Source organism: Panthera onca, chromosome D2 (genome assembly GCF_046562875.1).
Source record: "Panthera onca isolate mPanOnc1 chromosome D2, mPanOnc1 haplotype 2, whole genome shotgun sequence".
In the NCBI taxonomy this organism is placed as follows: Eukaryota; Metazoa; Chordata; class Mammalia; order Carnivora; family Felidae; genus Panthera; species Panthera onca.
In genome coordinates, this window is record NC_138349.1 from 16,734,483 (window position 1) to 16,749,111 (window position 14,629).

The 14,629-nt window shown below is 40.1% G+C and overlaps 1 protein-coding gene across 1 annotated transcript in view; it reads right to left on the reverse strand.

Annotated features, from left to right (window-relative positions):
• Window positions 1-14,629, reverse strand: part of TDRD1 (tudor domain containing 1) — a 42,191-nt gene that overhangs the window by 13,305 nt on the left and 14,257 nt on the right. Inside the window, exons 7-18 of the mRNA XM_078434848.2 lie at window positions 14,340-14,444; window positions 13,931-14,113; window positions 13,275-13,418; window positions 12,355-12,526; window positions 11,193-11,279; window positions 9,147-9,314; window positions 8,918-9,025; window positions 7,855-8,025; window positions 6,015-6,257; window positions 5,036-5,173; window positions 2,092-2,202; window positions 941-1,111 (exon numbers count right to left, since the gene is read on the reverse strand). Of these exons, the coding sequence (XP_078290974.2) occupies window positions 941-1,111; window positions 2,092-2,202; window positions 5,036-5,173; window positions 6,015-6,257; window positions 7,855-8,025; window positions 8,918-9,025; window positions 9,147-9,314; window positions 11,193-11,279; window positions 12,355-12,526; window positions 13,275-13,418; window positions 13,931-14,113; window positions 14,340-14,444 (1,801 nt within the window). The remainder of the gene's footprint in view (window positions 1-940; window positions 1,112-2,091; window positions 2,203-5,035; window positions 5,174-6,014; window positions 6,258-7,854; window positions 8,026-8,917; window positions 9,026-9,146; window positions 9,315-11,192; window positions 11,280-12,354; window positions 12,527-13,274; window positions 13,419-13,930; window positions 14,114-14,339; window positions 14,445-14,629) is intronic.

The window sequence follows — 14,629 nt, forward strand, 5'->3', positions numbered from 1 at the left end:
ACAGAGAGAGACAGAGCATGAACGGGGGAGGGTCAGAGAGAGAGAGAGACACAGAATCGGAAACAGGCTCCAGGCTCCGAGCCATCAGCCCAGAGCCTGACGTGGGGCTCGAACTCACGGACCGCGAGATCGTGACCTGGCTGAAGTCGGACGCTTAACTGACTGCGCCACCCAGGCGCCCCTATGTCTTTTATTCTTAATGACTCCTTGAGGAAGGTACTGTTATTTTCCAAGTGAGGAAACAGAAGCACCAGAGAGTTTAATTAATTTGCTTAAATTCTCGCACAGCTAGTAGGGAGCAGAGTTGGTTCCAGAGCCTGTCCTCTTAACCACAATACTATCCTGCATCTCTTATAACCTGTACTCTTCGTTATCTGCTACACATTAATGCCCGGGCAGCAAGGGCAAACACTTAAATCCGCCTGTGCAGGCCGGGGAGCCTTTGTCCTCAGCACCCACTGGCCCCTCACGGCACCATCTGAAGCAGGTGCTGAGGTTTTCAACCCTACAGGTCATCACTGAATCCATCCCCTGCCTAGCTGCCTGCGTTGTTTTGCTGCTATTAACAGCAGTATACGGAACGTCCTTGTAGGTGAACTTTGTGAGACTCCAAGATCATTTCTTTGGGATAAATTATTACAAGTAAAAATGCTCAGACAAAAGGCAGGACTATTTGAAGCTCCTAAGAAATCCTGCAAAATGTCTTCAAGAGGACATATCAGTTTTCATTCCCATCTCAAGCCCAGAAAAGCAGCTGTTTCCTTCCTTTTAGCATCTACACTCAACACTCTGGCCGGTATCTTCAAAAGTACGTTTCTAAATTTTATAATATGAAGCAAGATCTTCTAGCTCACATGTTAAAATTACAGATGTTAATACTTAAAAGTACATCTACCCTAAGTATTAGAAGACAGCTTTGAAAGCTTATTCTGCACCATACCTGCTAACCAGCACCGTATCCCTTGACACGGAAGTTTTAAAAATTTTGATGGGATCATTTGGAGTTCATCTGCAGTAACTTCTTCCATGTTCCCATAATCCACAAAATGGACTTTAACATTTCCAGCTGGCAAGATTTCCTTGACTAACGCACGATACCAATTACCATCACCTATATTTAACACAAAGTTTGTAACACAGAACATTATTTCCTTTCTATTAACATTTGAAATTTTTATCTCCAAAGAAAAATCCTCTGCGTAAAGTAGCTAATAAATCTGCTCTCCTTCTCCAGATGATGCCTCTAGTTTTCATTCAGAAATCCCCAGGAGAGTTATCAAAATTTGTTTTTAGAACACATCCAAATTTTTACAGCACATTTAACACTAATCTAATATAAATTTAAGATTTCACTCATCACCTATCCAATAAACAGAGCGTGAAAGTGAAGATAAGACTTAATAACCTTAAACGTTATCTGTCAATCTGGAAGTTTTATAATACTCTCATAACTAATGACAAACTGTTTTACTTGTTATTAGTAAAATCATATAAAAATACTCGAAAAACTCATACGATGAAATTAAGGGGTGGGGCGCCTGGGTGGCTCAGTCGGTTAAGCGTCTGACTTCGGCTGAGGTCATGATCTCGCAGTTCATGAGTCTGAGCCCCGCATTGGGCTCTGTGCTGACGGCTCAGAGCCTGGAGCCTGCCTCAGATTCTGTGTCCCCCTCTCTCTCCGCCCCACCCCTGCTTGTGCTCTCTGTTGTTCAGAAATGAATAAACATTAAAAAAAATTTTTTTAAGAAATTAAGGGAGTCTCATAAAATATACTTCCAAACTAAGTATATACACAGGTGACCAGAAGAAACAATGAACCTGCAGTGAACCATTATCTAACTTACTTTAATATCAGAGATTGTGGAAAGAAAAGCATTTAATGAAATTTAACAAATGGAGGTAAGGAAGTTCCATTTGGAGGTTCCTTGTTACAAACAGAATATTAGACATGACACTTTCTGCATTCATTTAGTCTTGATTGTGAGAAATACTTGCTTAAACATGGGGAAGAAAATACACATCAAAATATGGGCTCAACATCAGGAAACAAAACTTTCTATCAAAGTCAAGACTGTACCAACTGTAACTTACCTGCAAAAGGAGCACAACACAGTTGCCCTATTTCTGCTTTAAAATCATTGGGCACCTTCTGCTGGCAATATTCTGCTAACGACTTATTCAAATCATTGAGTTTCTTTAAAGCTGAAAATGCAATACACATACAGCATTTAATATTTAAAAAAGCATGCAGAACACAGATTTTTCCTTTTAAGTTGGAAATGTTTAGATCATAACACCTCAGGTACATTCCCAAACAACTATTAAGTATACCAGATGCTTTTCTCTTTTTCTCATTAAAAAAATTAACTGGGAAAGTAAGTCGTAATTAGTTAAAGCTCTTGGTAATTCCCAACTATGGCATGGTTACCAGCACACCAGAGCACGAACTTGTGCACAGGGCTAAGGACAGAGTGTACAAGCCTGTACACAAAGTGACACACAAGCTTATATGTCCTGGAGGAGGACATATAATGAATGACTGAGTGTATGGCACAGACATCTGCTAGGGAAACGCAGAGAGGTGAGCTCTGTGTGCTGCTTTTATAAAGAAATAGGACAGAGAAGGAGAGGGTATTCCCGAAGAACCAGAAATGGCCCTGAGGCAAAGTACAAAATTAAGCAACCAAAATTCATCTGGCGGGAGCAGTTTGGCGAAGCAGGGAAGTGGAAAGCGAACCATGAAGAACATACCAGCACTGTGCTGGGAAAGTACACACCACGGAGAGCTTTAAATGCTGAGTCAAGGGGTCCCGACACTACACAACAACTTAAGGGAAAGCAGCTGCCTTTTACGCATGTGGCAAAGGCCCCTTCACAGATACAGAAACTAAACTATAACAAGTCAGAGCTGTCACCTTTCAGTTTTACAAAGTTTAAGAAACACTACTGAAAATGGTGTGGGAAAGGCGTGTGTACGTGTCTGTGGGAATTAGCTTGGCTGGCCCCCTTCGGCGTACTCCAAAGCACGAGCACATGCATCCTTTAACTTAATAACTACACAGGAATTTGCCCGGACAACACACTCACAGAATAAAGCCAGAGAACACAAGGAATGTTTCAATAATAAGAGGTCGGATAAACCCACATAGTGAAACACCACGTAACCATGAAAAGGGAAACAAAAACAGCAATGCGGCATCCCGGACTAGACCCTGGAACAGAAAAAGGCCATTAGTGGGAGTAGAAAGAAAAAGGACATGTCCCCATCTCAGTTCATGACTAGGTGCCCATGTTGTTCTCTCAGTTGTAACAAACGTACCACAATTCTGTGAGACGTTAACTGTGGAGGAAGCTAGCTGAGAGGCGTACGGGAACTCTGCACCATCTCCGCCACTTTTCTGTAAATCTAAAATTATTCCACTATTAGAAGTTTAATTTAGAAGACAAAAAGAATGAAGAAAGGACCATGCGGGGACAAAAGCAAAGTGCAGACATCACAGCATTTACCGCGTATGCCTACACAAACAGAGACATATACGTTCACACAAGCATATGCATAGACTACTTCTGAAAAGATATTCAGAAAACTCAGGGGGGACTGGGAAACGTCCCACTCTACACTCTTTTTGTAACTTTTGAATTTTGTACCATAGGCTTGTATGATCACCTATAAAAAGTAACTTTAACATGTTAACGTCTTATGCTATACGAAATAGTGACCTACCTACCAGGTAATTCTGAAGGGAAGGATGACAGATCTCACAAATTGGGAGCCAGACGAGCTTAGGCACCTAGTGTCATGTCCTCACTTGGTAGAGAGGAAAACCAAGATTTAGAAAAGCTGCAACTAACGCTGCTTACCAGAATAGCTCAAAAGAAACAGAAGGGAAAACAAGTGTAAGGATGTGGAGCAACTAAAACTCTCAAACTAACAAGCGTCATCATCATCACTTCGGAAACTTTCTGGCCTTCATTGATCAAAGCTGAAAATACACATGCCCGTTAGGATAGGGCCACTGATTTCACTCCCGGGAGTATATTGAAAAGAAACGCATACACACGTGCACTAAATTTGTACGGAAACGTTCACACCAGTATCGTTAAACAGATCAGAAGTAGAAACAACCCCCGTGTCCAACCTTAAAAAGAAATAAATCCACAGTACATTCACATGGTGGAACACACCGGGGTAACAAGACACAAGCTACTGCCACACATGGAAATGAAGAACTGATCTCACAAACAACGTGGAAAAAAAAAAAAAGCAAGGAATACAAGAGCACACATTGTAGGATTCCTTATATAAAGTTCAAAACCAGGAAAAGCTAATCTATGCTATTAAAAGGCAGGACAGTATTTACTTTGTTTATTCATTTTTGAAAGAGAGAGAGAGAGAGAGAGAGAGAGACAGACCACAGCAGGGGTGGGGCAGAGAGAGAGGGGGACACAGAATCTGAAGCAGGCTCCAGGCTCTGAGCTGTCGGCACAGAGCCTGATGCGAGGCTTGAACCCACGAACTGTGAGATCATGACCTGAACCAAGTCGGATGCTCAACCGACTGAGCCACCCAGGTGCCCCAGTATTTACCTTTTAAAGAGAGAAAAGGGTAGTAATCAGAGGAGAAACGAAGGAAACTTCTGGATTCTGGTAATGCTTTATTTCCTGACCTAAATGTTGATTATTCAGGGTTTTGACTTTCTGACAATGTGTCATGCAGTACTATTTATGCACTTGTATATATGCGTGCTATGCTTTAATATAATCAACCGTTAAATTTAATTTTCAAAAACAAATTTAGAAGACATTCTTTGACATCTAACCTGGTTTAAATATAAAGAGAGCTTTCGAAAATAGAAATAATAGCTTAAAATGGAATAAAAGGCAACTATAACCAAATCTTTCCCGGAAGCAGAAATACCTACCCACTTGGCCCTTCTTGTAAAGACAGTAATTTTATTATTCATTAAACTCATCTCCAGTTATTATCTACATCAACGTATTTGTACAAAGAAATCAATGAGAAGAGTCAACTTACCATCCTCTTTAAGCACATGGCAGTAAAATTCTCCAGGACTATATATCATGCAGACCACAACATCTACTGTTTGGTCAACAGTAAGTTCAACCCATGTCCACTCCAGTGGATTTAGTTTTGCTTCTACACCTAAGGGAACTGTGAAAATAAATGAACATTTTGCAAAACAAATGGTCAAAGTGGGGATGGGAGGTGGGGTCAGTGAGGTATCTGCATTTGAAGAAGAACTGAATTTCCAGTGACTTTCTTAGTGACTTTAAAGGAAACAATCAGTATTACAACTAGCCATAACTACCTCACTGAATTTTAAATTCATGTCTGATCCTTCAGCAGCTAGTGACCCATAAATTTTTTTTTCAGCTCTCAAACACACTCGTGTGTATATAAATGAATGCCTGGATCTTAAAAAGACAAAGGGCACTTGGGTGGCTCAGTTGGTTAAGCGTCCAACTTCAGCTTAGGTCATGATCTCAGGGTTCACGAGTTCGAGCCCTGCGTCAGGCGTTGTGCTGACAGCTCAGAGCCTGGAGCCTGCTTCAGATTCTGTGTCTCCCTCTCTCTCTGCCCCTCCCCTGCTTGTACTCTGTCTTGTTTCTCTCCCTCTCAAAACTAAACAAACATTAGTGATAATAATAATAAAGACAAAAAGACACTTAACATCAACTTTTTTAATTTTTTTTTTTAACGTTTATTTATTTTTGAGACAGAGAGAGACAGAGCATGAACGGCGGAGGGGCAGAGAGAGAGGGAGACACAGAATCAGAAGCAGGCTCCAGGCTCTGAGCCATCAGCCCAGAGCCCGACGCGGGGCTCGAACTCACGGACCGCGAGATCGTGACCTGAGCCGAAGTCGGACGCTCAACCGACTGAGCCACCCAGGCGCCCCAACATCAACTCTTTTTGAAAGTATGAGAATCCACATATACACACAACCGTCTGAACTGCAGCATGGGCATTATGAAGGAGACATTTTACTTACCACTGGCTTCTTTCACGATGCTGGGTTTATCCGTCAGCACCCCTGTCTCCCCCACAGCAAAGCCGGCATCTATGAGAACTTGGGTAACACTGATGTGAGGTGTCACAGATTTATCTAGAAGCTCCACCAGGGAACTATTTTCCAACTTGTCTGCCACTTTCACCGTGATCATTTTGTTCTGTACAATTTTTTTCATCAGACTAATAGCTTCTGGAGTCCAAATTCCTAATGATGGCTTTACTCCTAACAAATAATTTTTAAAGGAATGTTAAAATATTTCTTATAACAGGCATTTAGAAATTTAGCTCCCAATTTCCATAAAGTTAAACTTAAGGAATCTGACAAACACCAGACCCAGAAAGTCCCACCTGAGCAAAAGGATTTTCTAACCATGAAAATGAAGGCAAAATTACAAAGAGAAAATGGCTATACTTCTACGTAAACAAAACATAATTCCACTGATATGAAATGTCCAGAAAAGCAAATCTCTAAGACAGAAATTAGACTAGTGGTCGCCTGGGGAGGTAGGATTAACTATCAATGGGCACAAGAAACCTCATCAGGGTGATGGAAATTTCTACGAGTGGATTATGGTGATGGCTACACAACTCGATAAATTTACTAAAAAATCACTGAATTGTGTACCTAAGACCAAGAATTTTATGGTATGTAAATTATATCTCAATAAGTTAAGAAAGTCATAAACAAAAGTAGAAAACAATGCAGGAAGAAATACGGTCCCTTAGAACGACACAAAAACATCTGTATCACTCACTCCAAAGGCACTTACAAATTAACAACCCAGAGTTATGCCCAGTCTTTTCATAAAATAAGAGCAAGTAACTTAAGAAAAAATGTTCAGCCTCACTGGTAATAAAGTAATTGAAATGATTTCATTTTAACTTATCAGCATGAAATACAGAAGTGTCTACTTGGTGTACCAATTTGTGAAGTAATGGGCTCCCCGCTATATTTCTGGTAGGTGTGTAAATTATTTCTACCCTTTCTGGAAAACAATCATAATATATATCATACAAAAAGAAACATACCTCCAATGCCTCCATTTCACCTACGGGGGTGTCTTGTAACATAACTACATTTGCAACCTATGCCAAGGAAATGCTCCTGGATAGGTTGCAAAATGCAGTTAAAAGAACACTGCTCGTAGCATGAACTTGGAAATATCCTTCTGATAATCGTATACTAGTTCAATTACAGTACATTTGAATAAAGAAGCCAATTTATTAACATGGAAAGAAGCCCCGGCTCTTGATGGGATAAATTATATTTACAGTCAAATTTTTCTTAATGTTTATTTATTTTGAGAGAGGGCGAGCACCCACATGACCACGGGAGGGGCAGAGGGAGAGGGAAAGAGAATCTTAAGCAGGCTCTAGGCTCAGCACGGAGCCCAACACAGGGCTCAATCTCAGGACTGTGAGATCATGACCCAGGCTGAACTCAAGAGTCAGACACTTAAAATGACTGAGCCACCCAGGCGCCTCTACATACAGTAATTTCTAAGCACAATGTTCTTACTGTTTCTATAAGCAGGTTTTGCCCTACTTTATGTCATGAATCCACTTCTATGATATCAATAATGCAGACTCTATAAATACCAAAAATACTCAATATTATAATAGATACGTTAAATTTTATTTTATTAGAGATAGCAAGGTAGCCCTGTGTATTTCCTAAATGTTCTATTAAGGATTATTTTTTCATTAAGAGAAGTTATATCTTAACACATTCTTTTATCTGCTCATTGGTTTAACTTCATTTCTAATGCTCTTAGGGGTTTTGCTATTTTAAGAATATGGGGACCATAAAAATTTCATACCTGCCAGCACACACTTTATAGCTTGCATTGGCAATTCCAACAACTTTGGAGTTATGGGACAAAGTCTCGTCAAACTAAGGATTTCGAAGTTTCCATAATCTACATATCCGACCAGTACAGACTGCTCAGAAGCATAAGCTAAAACGGAGGCCCGGTACCACTGATCATCCTCTGAAAAAAGGAGAGACTCAGTCTCAAATCATTTTCCAGTACACATATAAATACAAACTTTCCCTCCCAAATCCGGAGATGGCCATCTGTAGGCTTTAATACAGTATCAAGCTTTACAGAACAACGTATGTTGAGTCAACAGTGCTACTTCTGCCTATTGGAAGCCTTAAACCCCTAAAATCTCATCTTTCTGCAGGCCTTAGACCCCTCACTCACTCCATGGGCTGCCACCACTTACAACCTCTGCCCCATAGACAGTTAACTCGCAGGACAGAGTCTTGTGTGTGAAATCACAACGATGCCTTGATCAATGCAGGAACAATTTGCTAAGCATCAAGCAGGGCTAACTTTACAACACCTGGCAGTAGGAGTCAACCAGACTCCACCAACCAAGCAACCAGTTTACGGGAAGGCTGCTAGGATCTCCCCTCCGGCAGAGACGAACCGAACCCACTTAATACAGCTGTGCCGTGACAGCTCCATGCTTCTAGGCCTCCTGCTACTCCCACTAAAACCGGTAAAGACGTGATCCCGGGAGATTGCACCATTCATGTACGGATGTAAATACAATTATCTGCACCAGTCCCCAAAACTAAAGGGCTGATAAAACAATAAAAACTTTCTTTACCAACCACCCCCCTCCCCCCCACCCACTGCAACAGGCCTTCCTCCCTTACGTCACACACTTTGAGTCCATTTAATTGGATGTATTTAAAACTGACTGGTGCACTTTAATACTCAATACTACTTGTTTAATTACAGTGCAAAATGCACTGAATGCAGCCAAACAGTGAATGCAGCCAAACAGTGCAAAATGAAGATTGTTTGGGGTTTTTGGTTTTTTTTTACTTCATTGTAAGTAAAAAAAAATTCAGGAATACTCTTTCCTCACCTGAGAACTGTGCACAACAGATATCACCAATGGTTGGATAAAAATCTGAGCGTGGAGGCACTTGACCACAGTACTCACTAAGGGACGCCTGAAGTTCAGCAAGCTTATCTGTAGATATAGATCACATCTTAAACAAAAGAAATACAAACCTACACATTATCTTCATTTTCGCATGTTGAGTCTCTTGAAGTGGGTTATATTGATAGGACAATCAAGAAAATTTGCTTACGTCCACTTTGTAGCTGTTGACAAAAGAAGTCTTCTGGAGTCTGAATGTGGGCAACCACACCACAGAACTCATCGCCTACATTCACAGTTAACACTTTGGGGATCAGATCACTTCTGTCTACAACAACTTTGTTTTCAGCTGTCATTTTTCCAACATCTTCAACATCACCTTAACAGAAAACAGAAAAACAAGGCATTTTGGTTTCATTAATCTAATTTTTGCAGTTTTTCAGGCCCAATCAGGCTCCTTCCAACACCTCCAGGCCTTAACACATGCCACTCTTCTTTCCCAGGACACACTCCCAATCCCCCAGCAACCTGATTATTTCCTGCTCAGTGTGCCGTCACGTTGAAAAGGCTTCCCTCCGAATCTGGGTTAGGGGTCCTTCCTAGGTGCTCCCACGGCATTTGCGTGCATATCCTCTATCACACCATTTTATAATCTCTTCTCTAGGTGTCTGTACTAATCACAGAACACCCTCCATGATGGTACCTCCACAGTTCCTCAGTGAAGCAAATACTGCCCAGAAGATGTTTGTTCCTTCCCCTGGATACCCGTGCAACACTTGCCGTTATTACTGATGACTCCCTCCTAGAAGCCTTCACCCTCCTATTGCTCTGGCAATTTCTTCCCCATCCTCTATCCACCCATCCCATCGTGGTTTCTCACTTGATGTTGCAGGCCCCAGATCAATCTCCCTATTTTTTCCTCACTCTATACTCCCCCTAAAATACCGCCAACACTTATGGTTTCAATCATTAGACCAATAAGTGTTTGGTTTTCTCCTCCAGATGGCAAAGAATTACTGAAAACTTTTCAGCAGAGCTGGCACACCAACACTTGTGTTTTGGGGATATCATATGGGCAATACTGTAAGAATACAGGCAGGAGACAAAAGATAAAGTCACAAGGTTGTTGCAATTATCCACAAATAGTAAGGATTCCTGAACTAGAAAAAAAGAAAAAAAGATTAAAAAAAAAAGTCATATACAAACAATATTTAGAAAGAACCATCAATAAAGACTTGGCAAAGGACAGGAGGCAGGGATAAGGGAGATTTAAAGATAAGTCGATTTGTGTATATGAAAGGATGCATCCAATCACAGCACCATTAACTGGCAATCACCTCTGGGTGAATGAGCAAGAGACAATGAAGTATGTCCACATCCAAAGTAATTTGTAAAGGAACAAAGTGAAGGCGAAAACATTGCAATAAACAATACATAAAACTAAGCAATGAGAAAATAAAATGCTGATAGCAAATCTTCTTGGTTCTCTTGTTATACTAAATGAAAAGCCACACACATAATTAAACAAGTAGTAAAAACTTAAGAAACAACATCTTACCAGAACAGAATGTTATATCCCTATTTATTATTTCTAGAATAACCAAATAAGGAGGAAAAATTAAACTAAGGAAATTTTAGCTAAAACCCTTCAACTCAAAGTGTCATATTTAGTACTTCAAAATTTCTAGAATTGTTTTAATGTTTATTTTTGAGACAGAGTGAGGGGGGGAGGGAGAGAGGGGGAGGGAGGGAGAGGGAGGGAGAGAGAGAGGGGGAGGGAGGGAGAGAGAGAGGGGGAGGGAGGGAGAGAGAGAGCGCGCAAGCGTGCAGGGAAGGGGCAGAGAGAGACAGACAGACAGACACAGAATATGAAGCATGCTCCAGGCTCCTGGCTGACAGCACAGAGTCTGACGTGGGGCTCAAACCCACGAACTGTGAGATCATAACCTGAGCCGAAGTTGAACACTTAACCGACTGAGCCACCCAAGTGCCCCTAGTACTTTAAAAATTTCTGATAACCATCATGTCAAAGACTGATCTGGAAGACAGGGAAGGAAAACAGGCAGGGTAAACTGAAACTAGACAGGATGTACCACTGAATGAAAAAGCATCACCTTTTTTATATAAAGTTCAAAGAATGGTTATCACTTCCATTAAATCTGACACTGCAACAGCTCTGCCCTTTTTTGTTCAGTAGAGAAGACACTTTTCAGTACCCAGAGTCACTATACTGTTCAATATTAATCTGTATACTCACCTGGATCTGCACTCTGTTTCTTAGAATTTTGTCCTTTGGGTTTCAAGCCATATCCCATTTCTATGAGCACATCGTCTAAGAGTTTTCCTAAAAATGATTAAGAAAATGTACCTCCATTGAGATATTACAGCAAGTATTAGAAGAAAGGCATACATACACGAGTCACAATCATCTAGAGATGATCTAATGATCTAGAGATTATAGCTATTAATACACTGGTATATTCCTTACCAGCTCCATTTCTAAGTGCAAAATACAGTTTCCAATGCTCAGCCTTAAAAATTGAGGCAAAATCCTCATCATCACTTGGCAGAAAATCTAATGAAAGTATTTCACTTCAAAATTCTGGATAACATGAAAGATTTAGTTACCACCTCACTGGTATGCTTAGTATGGCCACCATTTAGGAGAAAAAATAAATTTGCTGTTAAAATAGGACTACTTTTTCTCAGACATAAAGTATAGCCAAAACAAGGGTAGCCAGTGTGATATGAACTTCAAGTTCCATAAAATAACATCCAGAAGCCCAAGCTGTTAACATACACAGCAAAGAAAGAAAATAGATTTTATACTTAATTTCACAACAGGATTAAGTCAATTTTCTACCAAGTCACCAAGTGACGCCGGATCTCTAAAAGTAGAAGAGTAATAACTTGAGAAGTCACTTTTCAAACACACAGAAAGCCAGCACAGAAGGACAGGATTCCAAGGTGTTTCCATTTAGTATTCCACTTAAACACTAGGCATTCAAAGTCTCGATACTAAACCAATGCAGTTCTGTGAAGGTTGTTCAAGGAAAAAGCACTCCTGACACAAGCATGGACAAATTCATAAAGAAATTCTTGACTTTTTCCCAATAAATGAGTAGAAATCATGAATAGAGATCATAATGGCTATATCAAAAGGGTAACAGAGTTATCCCCAAACTAAGTATAGATGTAGCTTTTTGGCCCACCCATTTCTAGGAACGTGCTCCAGGTCTTTGACAAACTGCCGACCCCAAGAGCAGGGCCAAAGCCATCTTTTTATCACAACCCGAATGACTTCCGAGTGGAGCTTACTACTTGGCCTCACTTCGTGTTTTTATTTTTTCTCTGTGCAACAAGTAAAGACTAAATAACATATTAAGTGCTCCATCTAAAAAAGAAGACTTAGATCTTACCTGAACTTGGCAGCATAACATCCACAGCAAAGGTAACTACCTCTTCTTTTAAGATGTCGACAATCTTTATAGAGCAGTACTGCTCCATTAACAGTGATTTAATAGTTTTGATACATTCATTGCTCCAATTCCCCTCTGCTGGGGTAACACTGGCCACAAAGCACTTTATGGCCTGAAAGATTTTATGTAAGTTACTAAAAAAAAAAAAGTTACTATTTGAAAATGACTTTTTCTAATTAATAATGTGAATATAATTCATGCTGAAAATTTACTGGAAATCTTCAAAAACTAACCAAATAAACAACTTTATAATTATTTGTCTCTTGTGGTACTCTAACCCACAGTGCTTTTCCTTTTGGGACTTCTTGAAGCTCAAAAATTCATGAAAGGATAATAATTATCCCTCACATACATATAAATTCAGGCTGCTTCCACACAATGTAATAATTACAGAAATGATCATTTTAGGGGCCCCTGGAGTGGCTCTCAGCTGGTTAAGTGTCCAACTCTTGATTTTGGCTCAGGTCATGATCTCAGTGATGAGATCGAGCCCCCACGATGGGGCTGTGTTGGGCGTGAAGCCTGCTAAAGATTCTCTCTCTCCCTGCCCTCTGCCCCTCCTCTGCTTGTGCTCAAAAAAAAAAAAAGATCATTTTAAAAGAGCTGATGGATAAGATAGATGTCCCTAAAAATGCGAAGTTTCTCATCTAAGTACTTAAGTAAATAAGGCCTATTAAATGGAGCCAAGAAAGCCAATGATTGTTTATCTACTTGGTAAAAGATGAAAAATATACCAGAAGGTGTTTTTTCATAATAACAATAACAATCACAGTATAGAACAAGCAAATACGGTGCCCATCAAAATATTAAAAAGAGCTCCTTTGAGACACTTAGGAGTTTAGAAAGTGAAAAAGACTCACACATGGAGGAAATAAGTCGATGTTTCTATTGAGTTGGTGAATTCTGTTTACCGGAATTATTTCTTCATTTCCATAATCAATATATAAGACTTGCGCCTTCTTCTGCAGCATATCAACATCTCGTATTACTACTCTGTTCCAGGTCTGAAAGTGTAACAGAATGGCGCCCTGCTTCAGAACAGCGTTTCATAACCTTACGCCTGAAAACCCTCAGCCAATCTACAGAACGCACAAAGGAAAGGCTACTGGTCTGCTGAGGCACTTGGTAGGTTAATTTTCTAGGAATCTGGCTAAGAAACCCCTAAATTTGTCTTTTTAGGAGACTTTAATAGGCACAACTCTTCCCGGGTTATTCTAGCCCACAAGACCCTAAGACACACTAATGCCTCCGCCGCAGAAATAAACACCATCCAGGACTCACAGTCTGCCAGTCTGTAACTGGCGACTGAGGAGCCTGTAAACAGAGCTGGAGGGGGCAAGGGCAGGAAGGAGGTCACCCGACACACCCGCAATACTGACCGAGGAAGAGAAAGAGGAGTGTGACCAGAGCCTCTTGTCAAGCCATCAAATGCATTATTAAAAGCTCTGGTGTCGAGTTTGTATGAGCAAAGTAAATTAAAACATCATCTTAAATCATTCATTTCGTCACAGGTTACCTGGTCAACAGTGTACTTGGCAACACAAACTTCCCCCTTAACAGGAATATAATCCTCTTCATGCACCGCATTTGCATAGGTTTCCTTTAAGCACGCGGAAAGTTGGTTCATGTATTCCAAAACTTCTGAAGAATATAACTGCACATAAAATTCACTCGGGTGCTTGAATTCAGTAACTGTACCCTTTCAAAGACAGAAAAGGTGCAGTAGCTCACTGAGAACACAAGCAAATATGAATTTCTTAAAGTTTTATAATAAGTTTTTAAAAAGGTATTACAGTTTTTGCAATCCTTACCAATTTCATCGGTTATATTTTGTAGCTATCTTATAAACTCAAACAGAAAATAGGAAACAAGGAACAAAAAGCTATAGTTCTTTGGATGTCTGTCTATATAAATTAAACAAATACCTTTATCTCCATGGTTTTCCTGAGTTGTAGACTTCTCAAATCAGAAAACATTATTTTATCAGCACAAGTGGCTATTTCTTTAGTAAGTCCAAGAGGGTATTGACCCTGGGTTAAAAAACAAACAAACAAACAAACAAAAAAAAAAAACAAGAAAAAAAAAGTGAGTTATTTACATAAACACATGTTTCAGTGATACCGTGACCACTACTTGCTGGAATTGAGGCAAAAATAGCCTCTTAGGCTTCAACAAGAAAGTAGAGAAATAGCGTGTACTTTCAAGAGCCAATAAA